Here is a 20,218-nt window from a genome sequence, read left to right on the forward strand (position 1 = left end):
TTGGGGATCAAAATGGAAAGGGCTGAGGCCACAGTCTTCCTGAGATGATGGTCCCTGTCTGCATGTGAGGCTGCTTTTTCTCTGGAGGTTTCTGAGGTGGATGGTCAGCTGGTCTGTTTTTCTTCTCCCATCCCTTTATCCTCCCCAACTATACATTCCGGTATGTGCTTTTCCTTATGCAAAGGTTGATACAATTTACGATGATAAAAAATAGAAAACATCAACAACAACAACAAAAATACTAAAGCTGTATGGTAAATGGTAGATTTTCAGTTTCCAAAGGGAAAGTACAAAAACAGAGTTCTTCACCAGAGAGTTCACTCAGGGGTACTCTCTGGACACTTCCTAAACTTTCCTTCACCCCTACCCCATAATAAAATTAGTGGCTTTCTTTTCCAAAACCTGTCTTGGCCAATCTTCACTCGGGATTTTGTTGTTGTTTTGTTTTTCTTTTTTCTTTTCTTCTTCTTCTTTTTTATTTTTAATTTCAGCCCTTCCTATTCCCTGGATATATTCTTCATCAGCACATTTTCTCAAACATGAGTCATACATTTTGGATTTTAACTACATAATGAAGAAATATTAACTAACTTTTGGAATGATCCTTCCTTAGGATGGGGGTGGGGGATAAATAGCCCATCTCCAATTTAAAGCCTTCGTCTTTGCCCTAAATCAGAAAAAAATGAAGTGAAGAACATGTTTAGAAGGAGAAATACGATCCTGTCTTTTTTCATCCCCTTGAAAGTATCTGGCCCATGTGGAGGAAGGAGGAGATGGCTCACAAAAGTAGGTCAAGGAAAGAAGAGCTTAGGAAAATCCAGTGTTAGCAACTAAACCATTGCATTAGCAGGGCCAAGTCTTGATTGCAATGTCAATCACAGAAAATAACTTTGCTGCAATGTCTACAGGTTTACAGTGGCCTGGTGGTGAGGGAGAAGAGCTGTGCCTAAATTTTGGTAGCTCTGATTTCTGTTCTTTTGATAGATTTCTTAGAGTTAGAATATAATGACCCTATTTTCATGGACTATTGCCTGGATACTCTCCAGTTCCAACATTTAGTAGCTTTGGCATCTGGGTAGCCTCAAGATTGCTTTACCAATATAAATACATTCATTTATAGGGTATATTAAGTGTGGTTTGGAATCAAGCATGCTATTCTTACTCAACATGAAAAATTCTGTACCAATGGACAGATAAACATAAAGGCCTTATCTTTGCCTTAAATCAGAAAAATGAAGTGAAGAGTATGTTTAGAAGGAGAAATATGATCCTGCATTTTTCCGCTACTAGATATAAATAAAAGTCTACTAGTGATTTATATCTGATAAAGCTAGATTAGGAATTCTCTCTGGTTTCTGATGCCAAAATGAGTTTTCCTCACATGTCTGGGTACTGGGGCTGACATTTGGAAAGAGTTGGGTGTGCAAAACAGGCAACTGCTGCCTGCTGCCTCACATTCACACAGCGGGCCTCAGAGGAGAGGCCACATCTGCTCAGCAGCCTTGAGCATATTAATGTTGGCCCTCAGGAAAAGAAAACCCACATAGATCAACTTGAGTCAGACTCTACCATCACACCAATCATATAAATCATTCTTCCTTCCAAGGAAAGGAACAAGTGAGAGGTCAGAGAAAGGTAGATGGTCTCTGTACAATTTTCACGAGAACTGACATTTCTGTTTTATGAGCAAAGTAGAACACAGAAAGAGGGAAGGGATGGTTTCCCTTACTGTGGTAATGAGCCTAGTCATTTCTGGGAGAATAAGCTGAATCTAAAACTGAATATCAACTTTTTAAAAATTAGTATTTCTAAAAATCTGAATTCTACCCAATAACTTTGATAGTGTTACTTTTTTTTTCTTCATAGATTATGATAGACTCATTTTGCAATTTAGTCAATAAACCTCAAGTTCTTCTTTTGTGACAGATAATGGGGTTACAACTGTGCACTTCAAGAGAGCAAGACACTTGAGATAAGCAAGTGAGTAAGTAGCTTCAATCTGTGGTGAAACCAGTTGCCGCAGAGAATGATGGAGAAGGTTTTCACAGAAGAGGTGATAACCTAAAAAATAAATAACTTGAAAGATGGATAGGGGTGATGCTGGCAGGCAAAGAGAGGGAAAGCATTCATGCAGAAAAAGCAGCATGCCCAATGTTGTGAGAAAGCTCTTCTATTTCAGGGAGCCTCAGGGAATGGGTGTTGGACGGCCCGGAATTTAAGGCACATGGAAAATGATGAGAGTTGCTTCATCTGCCTCAATTACCACTGCACTATTTCCTTCACAATGGAATGATAGCACTTCACACTTCAATACAATTACACATTGGACCATGTTTCTCCTTCAAGATCAAGATGTTAAAAAAGAAAAAAAATGACACCACAGTATTCTTGAATATATTTCCCCCACTTAGAATTTTTGTTTTTTTGTTTAGAAATAAGTCCGTTTTGTTCATAAATACATTTTAAATTATTTTCTGTTGTACCCGTTCCTGGGGGATTTCACTTTTTAAGATCTTCCCTAGAACTCTTACTTGTGTAACTGCACTGTAAAGTCTATGAAATCTTAAGTAAATGCCTGAGAATTCATAATATATGTGGGAAAGAGGGAAAAAAATCATCAAGGAAAGTTAGGCAAGTGTCAGTTCACTTAGAACCTTGAACTCTTCATGAAGAAATTATTTTAAAGAAATGACATGATCATGTTTGTATCTCAAAAAATCTGGGAAGGATAGATCTTAAGGGGAAATACTTAAGGCATGGAGACTAATTATTAAAGCACTACAGTATTCATGGGAGTAAACTATTAGATTTTAAGACAGAGTTAATAGAAGAATGGTGGGGACTTACGGGGTATGTGGAGGTCAGTTTGACAGGATGATGTTCAGGAAATGTAGTAATTGAAAGTAGAGAAGAGTAGAGTCTTTGCTCAGATTAGAAATACATCATAGGAAATGTAATCAATGAAGCAATGAGTGGGAAAAACTATGGTATTTAATTTTATATACATTTTAGTGAGGTCTTTATGGGATGGATTACTGTTGTTTTAGAATATTTTCAAAGTTACTGTAAAAGGTTCCTAGAAGTAAATCTGATTTCCCCAAATTGACAAATTTACTTTAGTAGTGGAAGTGCTATGTAAAATACATTTGGGATACAAATGATCTTTTTTGGTTGTTTTTGTTCTCAAAAGAGTGTGATTTTAAGTCAGTTATTTATGTGGTTTTTGATATTCTTCCTATTAATATATTACTTCTAACTTCCATTGGGGCACCTTGGTGTAGACAAAAGACCAATAAAAGATGGAAATGCTTAGGCAATCAAAAATAAGATTTAAAAAGATTGGAGAAAATAAAAGGGAAAAAAATGCTTAGCGGAAAGATAGACTATTTCTGTCAAGTCTCCACTTCCTTCTCATTTGCTTACTCAGCGCGAGGATGTATTTTTATTCCATCAAATCTCAGGTAATGTTTCCAGTGAAACATTGTTTCTTGGTGCTTCTCCATATATTCCACAATGAGATACATTTTCCTTAGTTAAGATCCATCTCCTTTTTTAATATATATTTTTGCAGAATCTAAAGTATCAAACCTTTAAATAATAGGAAAAAGATACATTCTTAAATATATAAATCCAGGAAATGGCTAATCTCTTAAGATCTTATGAACAGTCTACTTTTACAAGCAATTATCAAGAATTATCTGAGTGTTACTCAGAATATTAAATTGCAATTATCTATGTGACTCTAAAATGAAGTCTTAAAATACTCAATTTTTCTTCAAGGAATTAAAAATAAGTAACTGAACATGCTCTACATCTCTGGATTCATGTAGTTAAGGTGATTGATTGTTGGAGGTAAGCTATTCACATCCAGTAAATATTGCATTTCCCAAAATAAAGAAATAAAATTATATTTCACAGTTTCTTGTTGTTGTTGTTTTCTTGAACAATGGATAACATTCCCAGAAGACCTCAATTTGGCAGAACAGGAGAGGGATGAACTGAAGTTTATATAAATGCCTAATAATTTAAAACATAAAAATTAAATAGAGGATGACTAACTAGTATGGGATTCTAGCAAAATTTTAAATTATAAATTTTAAGATAAGTCAATTACTCTGGAAGAATATACAGAATTTCCTATATTACTTCCTAAGACAGCATTACAGTTTCTTATAGACCCAGTTTCTACAAATGTAATTTGTATTAGATATGGACTAATATTAAATTTTAATATACAGATTTTGTGTAAAATAATCATCTGAATGTCTCAATGATCATTTTCTAAAGCAGTAAATTTTAGATTAAAATATATATGATGTCACAAGGCATTACAGTATGGTAAATTTATGGAACAAGGATTTAATAGAGATAATCATTCATAAAAATGCATAGTAAAAATGTCAAGCTGAAGAAAAAGAACTGACTAAAAACTGTTTTTTCTCCTGAGAGGAACCAGGCAACTATAGCCACAACCCCTTCCAGTTCCAAATTTCTGCCCCCAAACATGCCCATGTCCCAAGGAAGGATGGAAACCGATTGACCAGGAACTGCTATGAACAAAGACCCCTGCGACTCTGCAAAATCTTGCTGGGGACCCCAGGACACATTTTTCCCCTGACCTCTCCCACCAACTCTCTTCCTGGCTGCCTAGAAGCTGAGGCCTCAGTCTTGCCATCTTTAGTGTTAGAGTTTGGATATATGATGTGTCTCCCAAAAGCTCCTGCTAATACAGGAATTGTCTAAGGTAAAATGATTAAATTATGTTATAACCTAATCAGTTCATCTTAGTTTGAATAGAGTGACTGAGGGGGCTTACTGTAGGCAAGTAGGGCACAGCTAGAGGAGATGGGTCACTGGGGGAATGCCCTGGAAGGGTGCGTCTTCCCTGCCACCACTTCCCTCTCTCTGTATGCTTACTGACCCCACCCTGAACTAAGCAGATTTACTCTTCTGGGCCATTTCTCCATCTTGTGGTGTCTCACCTTAGACCCAGAACAAGGTAATCAGCCATCCATAGACTAAGACTCTGAAACCAGGAGCCCCAAATAAACTTTCCTCCTTTAAGTTGTTCCTGTTGGGTCACTGTGATACAAAGCTTACTAAAACATTTGGCAATGTAAGGTTAGTGATAGAATCACAGAAACCAGAATCACCATGGAGACAGTCATAGGAAACTAGGCTGTGACTCCCAACACCTGGCAGGTAATTCCCTGAAGTCTTTTACCTCTCAGTGACCACTCCTCTCAGTGGTTGGGCTGGAAGCTGGAACCATGGGGAGGGACAGCAGAGAGATCAAGGAATAGCAGTTTGGGTCAGCTGATGCCAACAAAAGGCCAGATGCTCATCTGTGGAGGGAGGGAAACCTTGTCTATTTTTCTTTGGTTTTTACTAAACATGTTTCCAAGCAATGATTGTCTATTTCCTGCTTTTAATTGATCTGGACAACACTGTGATTTTTACTTTGGCCTTTCCCTAGCATTTAGCATTTCTCCATTATTCTCTAAAATCCTCCTTAAGTAAAGAATTACAGAAGCAGATCAAGTCAAGTCCTACTGTGAAGCGCTTCGGGTCCCATGGGATGTAACAGTTAGCAATGGTGTGTAATAAATTACCTCAAGTTTTATGGAGTGTAAATAAAAACCATTTGGTTTAAACACACAATGTATGTTGTTGTGGGTCAGAAATTCAGGCAGGACTCAAGGGACAGCTCATCTCTGCTCTATAGACTGTTGACTGGGGCAGCTGACTGGGGGATGAAGAATCAAGATAATCTCACTCATATCCAGGCCCTAAAAGGGGTGGCTTAGGTCTGGGACTGAGTTCTCCTTCTTATGTCCTCTCTTTCAATATATCAGTTACTCTTTCAGAGTCTATCTCTTAAGCTACCTAGGGCAAATTTCCATACATGGTGGTTGGATTCCAAGAGAGTGAAAGAAGACCTTTAAGGATGACTGATACCCAGCTCTCATGTGTAGAGAGGTATTGACTTGCTTTGGTCTGGAGTGCATCCAAGACCTCAGAAATTGTATAGTCTCTCTCATCTCTCTACTCTCACGAGAATGACTAAGACTGGGACCTCCTGCTCTGTACCCTCAATATTGAAAGTATAGTTCATACAGAAGCAGCTGGGGCAAACCTGAGAATTTTTTGGACATGGAGAATCTCAGCCCCCTCAGCAGTCAGGGGAGGATATTGGTGGAAGTGGAATCACAGCTGTCATTAAGTGATGGCACTTTCAGCTGCAAGAGCCAATGTTGGAGCTATGCCCTATAAACTGCTTTCTCTTTCACCAGGTGTTCAAGACAAAGCAAGAGATCTCCAGGTGATTTCCCACCAGAAACAAGAATACAACAGAAAGCCATTAGGAGAAGTAAGAGTGGGAAGGTATGTCTGTGTTCATTAGAACTACAAGATAAAAGGGTCTAGTAGAGGAAAGCAGATTGTTTGGGCTAGATATGGGTAGGTTAAGGATAAGGTTTGTGCATACCCAAGGGGACAAGGAGACTTTAAGGTGATTCTAGCTGTCTCTTGGCCTTGAATCAACATCTCTCTCTCTCTGTAAAACAGAGATGGTATGCTCCAAATTCCTGACTATGTATTTCCCTTCAAGGGTGCCTGAAGGGTTTGGCAGAAAAATCCTCTAACTTTGCAGATGAGGGGTTGGTTGATGCTACCCTTATCTTATCTCCCAAATTCAATATATCCCAGAGTTTATTCTTTAATATATCTAGCTCTAGCTGTCTCCCTCTATCTCTATCTCTGTGTCTCTCTCCTGGATAGACATTTGTTCCCCTGTCCTAGGTCAACCTTCTTTTCAGTCTAGGGAGTTCCTGTCCTGTCTGCTTGCCATGACCCCTCAAACCCAGCTTCTATGAGATTTCCTGAGTTGTCACTGAAAAAGCAAGTCTTTGAATGACATCAGAACTCTGCAGCACAGTATAACTCCACCTTCCTGGGTGACCTGCTGAGGCCCACCCTCAGCTGGCTCTCCTTCTCATGATCTGAACCTTGCCATCCCATCCCCACAGTAGATTCTTTGAGTTCTAACAGGTGAGAGTGTTGGAAGAGTATGTATCTTCAACCTACAGCTTCTTTTCTTTTTTCCCATTAATTGGTGCATAATAATTATACAGAGTAGTGCTTTCATTGTAGCATATCCATATATGCAAGTAATATAATTTCATTAATTTACCATACTGTTTTTGCTACAGCCATTTCTCCCTTCCTCTGCCTGGATAACCAAGAGAGCCCACCCATCGCACCCAGGAGCACAGGGTAAGCAGGGCACCTTCCCCCTTCTGTGTTTGAACCTGATAATATTGCATTCATGTTCCTAGGTTCAGCTTAGGAGGCAACTTGCTCTTCAAGCTTATCCTACCTACATGAAAACATTTCATGCCTCTAGCACAACACTGTCTAATAGGCACAGCACAGGAAAACTGACAGTTGATCACTTGAAATGTAGCTAGTTCCAGATGAAATGTATGGATCAGTGTAAAATACATGACTTCATATACTTAAAAAATGCAAAAGAGCTTATTAATAATTTCATATTAGCTATATGCTAAAATGGGATATTCATGGATATTTGGGGCTATTATAAATGGTTTTATTGAAATTAAAAAAACAAAGGAACTGTATATCTTCCCTCCTGACACCTATCTTCCTCCCTCTCCTGTACCTATCTTCTGCAGCTTCCAATTAGTCTCCCTAAGTTCAGCCAAAAGAAATTATTATCATCAGTTTTAAGATTTTGGATATGCTACCCAAAAACTCCTTAAGACATACACATAACTATGTTGTCTATTACAATAGTTTAGATGAGTAATTTCCCCATAACCCCATGGTGTAATTTTTGGTCACCAACCTGTGGCATCTTTGGAGACTGAAGAAACATTAAGAGGTGGGACCTAATGGAAGGAAGTATGAGTGTGCCTTTGAAGAAGATATTAGGATTATGGTCCTTCACCTCACTCTGTGCTGCCGTGAAAGTACAAGGAATTCCTCTACCACATGCTCCCACCAACATGTATTATGCTACCACAAGCCTATAACAACAGACTAAGGTCTTAAGCTTTGGAACATAGAGGATTTCATACAATTTGATAAAACAGATTTATTCAGAACCATCTTTGCTATGGCAGAGAAGAGCAAGGCAGGGGGAAATATGGGAAGGGAAAGAGTCTCTGATGTTTCTGGCAGGTGGGGACAGAGGAGAGTCCTGGTGGATCCAGATGAGCTCCTGGCTGGAAGCCACACAGAGAAGCCTGAGCCAGTTAGCACGCCTGACCTTGGAAGACACTGGGGTTCGCTTTGTGACCTAAGCCAGGGCCATGCTGAGGGGATGCTCAGAGCTCAGGGTTTTCTGGCTGTCCATTGTCCTGTCTCACGTGGGCATGTTCACTGGGGCCACTCTCTTGTGGAACCTAGGGGGCCTGTGGCCTCGGATCATTGGAGCCCCTCTTCTAGGTTGTAAGGCGGGTCCATGGAAGCAGGGCACGCAGCAGCACAGTTTCTGAAGGCAGGTGGCCATCCTAGTGAATCCCCTCCAGCCCCTGCTTCTCTCATCAGGCTGCCCTGGGGAGGTACCCTGGGAGGCCGAGCTGCCCCCTTGTGCGACCCACCTACTAGGGTTGGGCCTGAGGTACATCTGCCACTGGTGCCCAGGATCCTGCTGGGGGGCTGGGCTGGGAGGGGGTGTCTTTGTGTGGAGGAAGCACAGAGGAATGGCGGGAACACTGGCATGGGTGGCGCCCTTCTGCCCTGCCCTCTTGGCCTCTCCAGGCTGCTGCTGCTCACAGGGCAAGGCAAGCGCAGGCTCACTGGGGCACTTCTTGGGGCGGACACTGGGAGGATCCATCACAGGGCCTGGGCGAGGCCCAACCACCCGACGCACAGGCTTGACCCAGAGCGTGCAGTCAGCCCCCTGGCTTCTCTGGTGCTGGAGGATAAGGTAGGTACCCATGGCCTCATCGAATTGGCGTTTTGCCAGGGAGAGCCAGGCAGTATAGGGGTCATAACCCATGTCAACCATGATGGTCATGATGGCTGGGTCGGGCCGCTTGGGGAGTGGCTTGCTGGGACGTCGCCTGGGAGACGAGTCCTCGCCCTGCCTCAGCCATGGGTGCCCCATTACCTGCTCCAGGGTGGGCCTCTGCTTGGGGTTCACCTCCAGGATTTGCTGGATGAGGCTGCATGCTTCCTTGGACAAGTGCGGGGGAAGGTCATAGCTTCCCTGTAAAATCTGCTTCTGCAGCTCATTAGTGTTGCTCGTTCTGAATGGCCTCGTCCCTGTCAACATGAAATAGAGAGTGACACCCAGGCTCCAGACATCGGCAGGGGGACCCTCGAATCCCTTGTCCTGGATGATTTCAGGGGCACAGTACTGGAGAGTGCCCCTGAAGTCATGCAGCTTCTGCCCAGGTGTGAAGCTGGTGCTCAAGCCAAAGTCGATGAGCTTTATGTGGCCCCTGGCATCCACCACGAAGTTCTCAGGCTTCAGGTCCAGGTGCACGACACCCTTCTCGTGGCAGTAATGCACAACACGCACCATCTCCCTGAACACTCTGCGGACCTTCTCCTCTGGTATGCCACCAGCCTTTGGGATGTGATGCCGTAGCTGTCCCCCACTTGCATGCTCCATGACCAGGTACAGATTGTGGACAGTCTCGATGACCTGGAAGAGCTTGATCATGTTTCGGTGTTCCAGGGCCATAAACCAATCCCTTTCACACAGCACGGCCTTGTTCTCCACTGTCTTGGGCACCACCTTCACTGCCACCTCTGTCCCGCTCAGGAGATGGCGGGCTACTACCACCTGCCCAAAGCTCCCCTCCCCAATGGTCCTCAGGACGCGATAATGGTCCGTGAGGGCTGACTCATAGCAGGAGCTGGGCCCCTGAGCCACTACACTACTCTCACTACTCTCTCTCTGCATCCTAAGCTGGAACACCAATTAAGGACACTAGCTGAAAAGAAAAATAACAAACCCAAACAAAACAACAAAACCAACAAACAAAAGGCAAAACACAAAACAAACAAACAAATCCCAAATCAAAGAATCAACAGCAAATACCAACCATAAACACCAGCCACCAAACGCGCTAACTGGAAGTCCGACAGGTCACCACCAAGAGCTTCCTGTACTTATGGACAAAAACCCACCCACAGCCACTCTCTTATATAGCCGGGTGTTTGAGATTGCCTCACAATGGCTCCTCGTGAGGTCAGAGCAAGAAATGACCAGTCACAACTGCCCATAGCCCCAGGGGTCATCTCAATGTGGGGGTGTCCAGGAATTTTTTGTCCTTCATGATATGAAGAAGAAAAGATCCCAGAAGCTTTTTGTTAATGTGGGCCATGCAGACTGATATTTACATGTTGAGAGATGAAAATCAGTAAGATGCTTCAATGGTGTTATCATCTGGAGTAACTTTCAGCTTCTGAAGACCTCCCCATATCTACACTCAAATCATTTAATTCCCCTTTCCTCCAATTCACAATTGAAGGGGTCCAAGGGATGGTAGTGCTGCGCTCACATGGGAATGCTATAACAGAACACACTGCTCCCTGTGATGCTCTAGAGCTAGGCATTAACACCACTGGGGTTGAGTGGGAGGGAGGCACCCCTTCCCCACAAGGTTCTCATCAGATTTCTTGATACCAACTCTGGAATGCAAAAGGTGGTGGGTTGATATGCTCAAAATGATAAGGGGTCAAATACAGAAGCCTACAATCTTAGAACCAGCAGAAGTGTCCTTCCCATTGGGGGAAGAATTGGAGGTGTTCCCACACACCTGGGTCTCTTCCTGCATCTCTTACCAAAACCCCTTAGACTGGGTAATTTATGAACAATAGAAATTCACTTCCCACCCTTCTGGAGACTGGCAACTCCAAGGTCAAAGCACCTTGTTGCTGTATCCTCAGATGATGGAAGGAATAGAGGTGTTGACCACATTCTCTCAAGCCCTGTTTTTGTTGGGGTTTGTGTTTTGTGTTCTTTGCACATACTGGCCATTGAACCCAAGGCCTCTGGCACGTCAGGAAAGTGCTCTATCATTCAACTACTTCCCTAGGCCCTAACTTCTCTGTTTTGTCTTTTGTAAAAAATTATATCACTATGTTGCTCAGGTTGTGCTTCTGTGTGGGAGCCTCCTGCATGGGTGCCACAGGTTGAGAGCATTATAGCCTATTATAGTTCAGATGTGAGGTGTCCCCTACACAGGCTCTGGTGCTGGGGCAGGAATATTCAGAAATGAAATAGTGAGATTTGGGGAAATGTAACCTTATCAGTGCATCGTACTTTGAATGAATTGACCCTCTGATGACTTAAAGCTGGTGGGGCATGTCTGGGGGAGGTAGGTCACTGGTGCCAGGCACTGGAAGGGTGCTTCATCCCTCTGATCCTTGCCCCACTCTTTTTCTGTCTCTGCTTGTGTCTCTGCCACTTTGTTGCCTTCAGATGAGCAGCTTTCTTCTTCTGGGACGTTCCCCCATAATGGACTGCCTCATCTTGGGTCCAGAGCAATTGTGTTGGCCATCCATGGTCTGAGACCTCTGAATCCATGATTCCCAGCTAAATGTTTCCTCCTCCAAGTTATTCTTGGCGGGTGTCATGGCCACAGTGATGGAAAAGCTCACTAAACACTGTCACACAGCTGGATGCAGTGGTACATGCCTGAATCCCAGAGGCTCTGGAGGCTGAGGCTGCAAAAGTATGAGTTCTCATGCAGCCTAAGCAAATGTAGAAGGCACTTAGCAACTCTGCTGAGACCCTCTCTCTAATGAAATATTTTAAAAGGTCTGGGAATGTGACTCAGTGTTTAAGCAGCCCTGGGTTCAATCTCTTGGTCCAAAGACAAAACAAAACAAAAACCACTGCCACATGCTTCTTCACCTAGCTTTGCAAAATAATTGTGTGTGTGTGTGTGTGTTTAGAGGGATAAGGGGGGTGGTCTGGGAAGAGAACCAAGTCCTTGTGCATGTAGGAGAAGCACCCTTCAGGTACACATCCCTTCTATGAGGTTAGAGTCCCTGGCCTAACCACCCTCTGAAAGTTTACCTCTCAATGTTGTTCTGTTGAGGTTGAAGCATCAGCAGGAACTTTGGAGATACACACACTTTCCAACCACAGCACTTGATAGACAAGAGCCCAGTGAGTTGGTCCCTACTAGATGTGTACCCTGTGTGAGGGAGTCCTTCAGGTCATCACTGGGCTAGGAACTCAGATCTCCATGAAGGCAGAAAAACCTCTGGTAGAGCAAATTCATGACCATTACAAAAGCTAGTGCCACTTCTCTTTTCCACAAGATGCAAGAGACACATGTAACAGAAAACCCCAACTCTATTCTATGGTATTAAACACACAGTACCTACACATGTAATATTGTGACATCAGCAGCTGAGGGCGTAGGGATGCAGAGGCAATTCAACAGCCTTCTCTACACTACTGAGTTAGTTAGCTCTGCTGCAGTTTCGTATCAAGGTGGTGTTCCTTTCTCATGTTGTTCTTGAGGGGTATCATGGCCACCCCACCTCAGGAACCACAAAGAAATATCTACAGGACCTACCCCAGTGAGAGCTATAAGTATTAAAATGTTTCACCACAAATGTCAACTAAACAGGAGAGAAGATAGTCATAGAAGGACAGAAGTCACACTAAACCAAAAGTTGCTCTGCTCTCTTCATAGAGAGTTAACCAGATGGAATCAAGTGTTCACCCTTCTCTCCTCATAAGGACGCAAGTCAGGGTGATCCAGGAGCTCATGCTAGCCCCTCATGACTCCATCATAGGTAATTACATCATCATAATACCACTTCTGGGAAAAAAATCCATATACTTTAGTATGGAATATTGAACCTACATGTGTCTTTGGAGGACATGTTTTAATCCATAACATGTTCCAGTTCTATCTGAGAGTTTTTATCAGTGAATGTTGACTTTTGTCTTATAATTATTCTACATCAACCCATACCATTATATGTCTTTCCTGGCTTGTTCCTAAAGTGCCTTATACAGGGATATTTGTATCTACATTCATGATGAACTTGAGTCTGTTCATGTTAGGTTTCCTTCATGGTTTTATTCTGGCAGTCTCCTTTGGTTTCATGGCCAGGTAATTCCAGCTTCGTGAAATACACTGTGAATTATTTCCTATTCTTCTACTGCTGTTGAAACTTCTTAAACCATAAGCAAAATAAACCTTTCTTTTTAATACGTTGATTATTTTAGATTTTTGTCTTAGTGATGGAAATCTGGCTAACACATTGACCTATCTATCTCTTCCTCAACACAGATATTAACATATCTTTTTTGCAGTTTGATTTTGTTTAAATGTAATATATTTTGGATATTATTGTATCTTAATGAATATAGATATATTTTTCTCTTTTTCATAGTACTAGCATTATATAAATGAGCCATTGTTTTAGAAATAGCTTTTTCCCTAAATATTATACAAGCTTGGTTAGAAACTATACTGGCCTTTGAAGAATAGAAAATTCAACTTGCTTAGTTCCAATTCAATTATATGCAGAATGATATCTGTAAATGAAGCCATTCCCCCCCCAAGTACAAAGATCTTAGATACTGTGTTCTGCCTCAGGGCTATTTTTAACCTTCAGAATACAGATTTCAAAACACTTTATATATATATAAAGTTATATATATATATATATATATATATATATCACAAAAACATTGAAAAAAACAGTAGTAATCTATCAGGGAGAAATTTTCTCCCTTTTTACATTCATTCTGTACATGAATTTAAAAATGTTTTCATTGAAAATGTATGGAATCAATAATTTACCTTTATAATTTAATGACAAAATATTAACCTTTTCAGAGGATTGCAGGGCCAGAAAAAATTCTTGCTCAGGGGAAGTTCCTGCATCTGACCAGTCACTGGAGTCATAGATACTATCCATAGACTTTGCCTGTTGCCTAATAGTCTGAGATTCTTGAGTCAGGAAGTGAATTCCTGAGATAAATAGTCTGTGGGAATTGCTTGAGTCCTTCCCAGATTCTTATTTGGAAACTATCAGAAGTTACTTAACATAGTGGAACCTAGGGATGGAATCGATCTTGAAAGTTTACTCAGTTCCTAAGCATGTATGTCATGAATCCACAAAGTCAACACCTACTACCAGAGCTCACAAGCCAGTGTAAATAGCAGAGTGTGAGTTCTGCCCTCCCCCAGACATGTCACAGGAGACCCACAAGCTGTCTTGCAAAGATCTGGGTTCCTCAGTGACAGCTTTGATTAACACAAGGTACTCCTCTAATTCATTAAGCCTGGGAGTCTGTTACTTTGAGTTTCTCAGACACTGCTTTCAATTTAATGTTTCTTCTTTACTTGGAAATTTAATTATTCCACAGATTTTATTGAAAATATTGCTAAAACTTATACTGTGAACTTTATTATGAAGGATTACAGATACGGAAGAATAGCTTAATGTATCTGAAAGCATATTTTATTTGGAGAGAAAAGAATGAGCCTAACCTAGGCTGGGGAGAAAGGTCAGTGGTAGTGTTGCCTTGCATGCACAAGGTTCTGGGTTTAATCCCAGCACCACCACCCCTGCCCTGAAAATCTCTAACTTGATCAAAAAATCGATGAGTCTGGTGCCTGAAATATGTCCTCTTTCCATTAATACATTCTTCTTGATATTCTGTTCACACAAACTCTGGAATTCCATATGGCTTCCTTCCCAGTAAATTTTATTGCATGTTAATTCTACTGACCTTCAATGCCTTTCTATCTTACAGTGAGATCTTATGAACTCAAAGACAAGAGCTGTGCCTTGTTAAAGTCAGGATTCTGTCCTCAGGATAGTACCCCCTCCCTGTCCACAGTTATGCTACATTAAAAAAAATAAAAGTTCTTTCTATGACAGTCACTTCTTCCAGAATTCTCTGCTGCAGTGGCCTGCCTGACTACATCTCCTGATGTCAATGACCCTGTTGCGTTCATGAGAGATTGCTATGCTCATTAAGCACTGAACATTGACTAGAGCTTCTTTCTTCCTTTCTTAACATGTTACCTTGTCCTGGTTGTAAATGATTTATTCCTAAATCTACCTGAGTTACCAAAATTATATTTGAGGATTTTTTTTATAAAAACTAAATCTTTTTTCTGGCCTTGTAGTCATTTTTTGGGCTGACAGTGTTATAAACAATGAAATTGTTATGGTTTGTTTGGGTATGGTTGAGTGTCACCCAAGGGTCTCTTGTGATTGAATGGTACCTCTGCAGGCTTTATTGAGAGATGATGAAAGCTGACAGGCAAGTCCTATCTGGAAGCCCCTGGTGATATGACTTGGAGGGAACATCAGACTCTCCCTCTGATTTTGTTTGGTGAAGTATGCTCTTCCTCACATATGGCCTCTGCTAGGATAAGATGCAATTGAGAAAGAGAGTCTTCTCTGGAACTGAACCAATATAGCTGCCAAGTTCTGCAACCTTCAAAACTGTAACTAAATAAACCTTTTCTCTTTATATATTAGCTACCTCAGGTATTTTATTATAGTAATACAAAACTGAGTGGTTCAGTATGCAAGAAAGTTATTCTTGATGCCTTAAGTAGAGTGACCATTTCTATTCTTCCTGCCATAATACATTTAGTTTAAGACACTCAGCACTTATCACATTGATATACTAATTGACTGTCAAAAATTCTGTCCTATTCACCACTATAATCCAGTGTCTAACATATTGCCTGAAGTGTAAGTTTTCCATAAATATTTGCCAAATGAGTAAATGAAACTTGGAGCTGACAGAGAAAGAACAATCACGGAGAAGGATATGTGAATAAGCAGCAAGCAATAGAGATGTAGCATAATCACCATAGAAAATTTCTCCAAAGTTGAGTTTGTATCAGAAGTTCATCTGACATATATGCATGAGTAAACTATAAGTAAATGTGGCTATTTATGGCAACGAGGTAAGTGGTAATGGAATGGGATAGATCCTGAAACAGAGAATGGGATAATTTTTTACACACACACACACACAAAAAAATGTGTTATAAAGAACAGTTGGAGAAGGAATATAAATACACTTCATCACAGATTGTTTCATAGGCATTAACATGCAAGATGGCAAAATATATTTAAAGAGCATATAATCCTATGTGCCGTTTGTGTGTGTATGCATGTTTTTTTTGGATTAATGGCTTTAATGAAAAGAGTATGATATAATGTTAACTCCAAAATGAAGATGAAAACAAAATAGACAAAAGAGGCAACATCATGACCGAAACAAATTGTTTCTTTTAAAGTGGATGAAGTGAAATATATAGAAGGAAAACATCTCAAAATATCAGCAGTATGTTTGGTGAAAGCATTATGGGTGACATATTTTTACACATTTTAGTATTTCCTAAAATTTTATTTAATAAGAATATACCATGTTCATAATTTACAAAACTTCTTTGTTTTTTTCCCATAGATTAATTTAATGATGTACAATGTAGTTCTCCCAGCAACCGGACAGGTTATAAATCTGTTTCTTTTAGTACGTATAACCTTAACCATTGACTCTTTCAACACAACAGAACAATAAAATTAATCTTCAAAATTACTAAAACATCAATTACAAGAACAGCCTTCCTCTTAACTGGTTTTTAATTTTTAAATTTCTATTATTAGTATTCATTTGCAAAAAAATCTTTGGATTGTAATAGTTTTGGTAATGCATTGTTAATGTTGGCCAGGGGCCATGGCCCAGGCCTGTAATCCCAGAGGCTCTGGAGGCTGAGACAAGAGGATCACGAGTTCAAACCAGCTTCAACAATGACAAGGCGCTAAGAAACTCAGTGAGACCCTGTCTCTAAATAAAATACAATAGGGCTGGAGATGTGGCTTAGTTATTGAGTGCTCCTGAGTTTAATTCCCAGTACACCCCCCACCAAAAAAAAATCATTAATGCCAAAACCAATCATATTGTCATATCTTTGAGATAAGTTAATTATTATTATACATTTTTACTTTAAGATAATTGAAGGCAGAGACATGCATTTTTTTCACTTCTCTATAACTAGTGTCTCTAAGAAGAAGGTGTACCAAAGTAGATGGAATTAGAATCCTCATCTATCCTTTCCATCTATCAATGTACACTCACATATATGTAAATACAAATCATAATGCAAACTCACATACTGCTAAAGTCGTATATGAGTCAGAGTTAGTTCCAAAATAAGATAAAGTATATAAATGCAGTTTAGTTGGGCAAATTTACTATATAAGACCAAACCCACACTTTGAATATGTGTCAGATGGAAGACCAAACAATGTATCTGTAGGGATATGTATTATGTATACTATTATGTTTTGGATGTGAGGTATCCCCTGAAAGCTCAAGTTTGAGACAATGCAAGGAAGTTCAGAGGAAAATGATTGGGTTCTGAGAGTCTTAACCTCAGTGAATTAATCCTCTGACAGGGATTAACTGAGTGGTAACTGAAGGTGGGTAAAGTATAGCTGGGGACACATTTATATATTCAAGGATCCATCTGTATCATAAAATATATCTCTCTGCTTTTACTAAAATATAGCAAGGGCACTTACTCTGCTCCCATAACTTTTGTATTTTATAATATGCACATGTTACTTTTAAAAATACAGTTGCCAGGCAAGGGGTTTAGATCAATGTTAGTATACTTGCTTAGTAGATGCAAAACCCTGGTTTGGATCCCTAGCAATGCTGAAAAAAAAAAAGGAGAATAGAGTTATAAAAGCTTTAAAACCAAAGTCTAAGTATTTGTATGAAAGAAAAAATTATTAGTTCTAGTTATAATATCGTAAGTAAAATCACAGATAATACAATTTTAGATAAATGTTAATTGAAAGATGGCCCAACTTATATTAACAGAATATTGCTCAGTAGCAAAATTACTAGAACATCAATTACAAGAACAGACTTCCTTTTAATTAGTTTTTAATCTTTAAATTTCCATTATGAGCATTCATTTGCAAAAAACCCTTGGATTATAATAGCTTTGGTAATGCAAACTAGCTTCAATAATTAAGTTTCAAACCCACAAAAATTAATTGAGTTTTATCATGGAATTTCATAGAAATTAGTGTTTCAAAATGTATAGATGAAATGACATAGTATTAAAATTTATTTTTGAGATTGAATTAGAAAATGCATGAATATCACTGTATCATAATCAACCCACGGGGAAAAATATCAGCATTTACTTTTAATTTATGTGATTAAAATGATGCAAATTTCATTAAATCTCTTTTATAAAGTATTTGACAACTGACTAACAAATAAATTAACCCCCAAATTATAGTCTTTTATGACCATAGAAGTTTGTTGCCTGCTCTTATAACAGCCCAATTCTGACATTTATTGTCCTGTGTAAGTAACTTCCCTCCATGAGGTGATTCAAGGATCCAGGCTTCTTTCACTTTATGTCTGTTCACCTCTTGTCTTGGAATTCCTCTGCATGTATTTGGCAAATAGGGAGAAAAGAGCACAGATAAGGCATATTTGAAAATATCTATATTTCTACCATGTGAAGAAATTAACTGAGTGAAAAGTCAGTTTTCTCTATATGCCTATACTTCTGATTTGAATTGTTTTACTGTAAGATTCTCACAATTTCCATCACTTTGCTTTAGATTTGAGCAAACTAGAATAGAGGTTTTCATTTAGTTGAATGAGTACTATAATTTTGACCATTTAAAAAAACATTATTTTGGAATGACTGAAAATTTTCAAACATGCTGAAGTTACAATTCATAACAGATTACTTGGAAAACACCTTAGAGAAAACACGAATATACAAAATAACAAATTATTTCTCTTTTCTGTCCATTATCAATTTTCATTCTATAATTGTTATCATTCAAATGCTTAAACATTATTGTTCATAATGTTGTACTTCTCTAGCATATTAAATCAGCTAGGTTTGCATTTGGTTACATTCAACAGAGAATATGGCCTATCAAGGCTTCATCATATGAGTTTCTATTTTTCTGAAATGAAAGTTGTCTGAGGGAAGCAGTCCAGATTGGCACGACAGCTTCATGATGTCATCTATTCTGCAACTCTATCTTTCTGCCCATCCATTGTAAAAATATGGTCTTTTATCCTCATGGCTGCAATGTTTACCTTTTACCTATGTCCATCACATCTGTGTTCCAGGCAGAAAGCAGTGGAAAATGCAAATGGAAAAAGTGCTTTGTTTTAGCAAGTTTTTTCCATTTAGCAAGCAATACCTTCCCTGTATATTCTTCCTACATCTTAGTGTGTACCACTGGGTAACATAGTTAGCTCAATATACTATAGCCTCAAACAAAGAGTTCTCTGAGGAAAAAAAGGAGCCAAACTATCAGCAGTATGTTTCATTTCTTAAGAAATACATCTAACATTTTAATAATTTTTTTAAAAATTTTAAATTTTTTAAAAAACTGTTAAAGTCAAGACAAAAACACATGCCCTGTGTTAGTCAGTTTTGTGTCACTGTGACTAAATATCTGATCAGAACAATCTAGAGGAGGGAAAGTTTATTTTGGCTCACAGTTTCAGAGATTTAGTCCATTGTGGGCCAATTCCATTGTTCTGGGCCCAGTGTGAGGGAGAGCATCATGGTAGAAGGGCATGGCAGAGGAAACTGCTCAGGACTTGGTGGCCTGGAAGCGAGGGGTAAGGGCAGTAGAAAAGATGAACCCTTCCAGGGCACAATCCCAGTAACCCACCTCCTTCTGCCCTGCCCCAACTACCTACCATTACCATCCAATTAGTCCATTTCACCTAGGATTAAATGATTAGGTTACAGTTTCCATAATCTAATCATTGCTCCTCTGAACTTTCCTGCATTAACACAGGAGATTTGCGGGGAAACCTCATATACAAACCATAATGCACTCAAACCACTCTGAACAAGAATAACTTATTCCATTTGATATCTTTTAGATACTTTCAAACATACTGCAAAATCCATCTAATAGAAAGTATATGTTTTGTAGAAATAATTTCGTTGCCACCTTTTAAACTTTCCTGAAAAAGGTAAAATAATATGGATTATTTCCATCTATTAAAAGACCTGACCCAATGAAAACAACTTTGATTTCAAATAGGTTTTTAATGTCAGTCTTGAAATAAGCTTCATTGCTTTGAAAGATATTTTTTAAATGTATCAAAATGTTTTCATATGTTGCATTTCTTAGGCTATGTGTTTTGAAGAATTTGCCTTGTTCTGAT

General features: G+C 39.6%; 1 protein-coding gene across 1 annotated transcript; it reads right to left on the bottom strand.

Moving 5' to 3' along the window:
* Positions 1-8,386: 8,386 nt before the first annotated feature.
* Positions 8,387-9,937, bottom strand: LOC107136057 (sperm motility kinase 2B-like). Its single transcript, XM_015478282.1, has one exon. It carries the CDS (start codon positions 9,935-9,937, stop codon positions 8,387-8,389), a length of 1,551 nt encoding a protein of 516 aa, XP_015333768.1.
* Between the last annotated feature and the right edge of the window lie 10,281 nt (positions 9,938-20,218).

Source organism: Marmota marmota, unplaced genomic scaffold (assembly GCF_001458135.2).
Source record: "Marmota marmota marmota unplaced genomic scaffold, marMar, whole genome shotgun sequence".
In the NCBI taxonomy this organism is placed as follows: domain Eukaryota; kingdom Metazoa; phylum Chordata; class Mammalia; order Rodentia; family Sciuridae; genus Marmota; species Marmota marmota.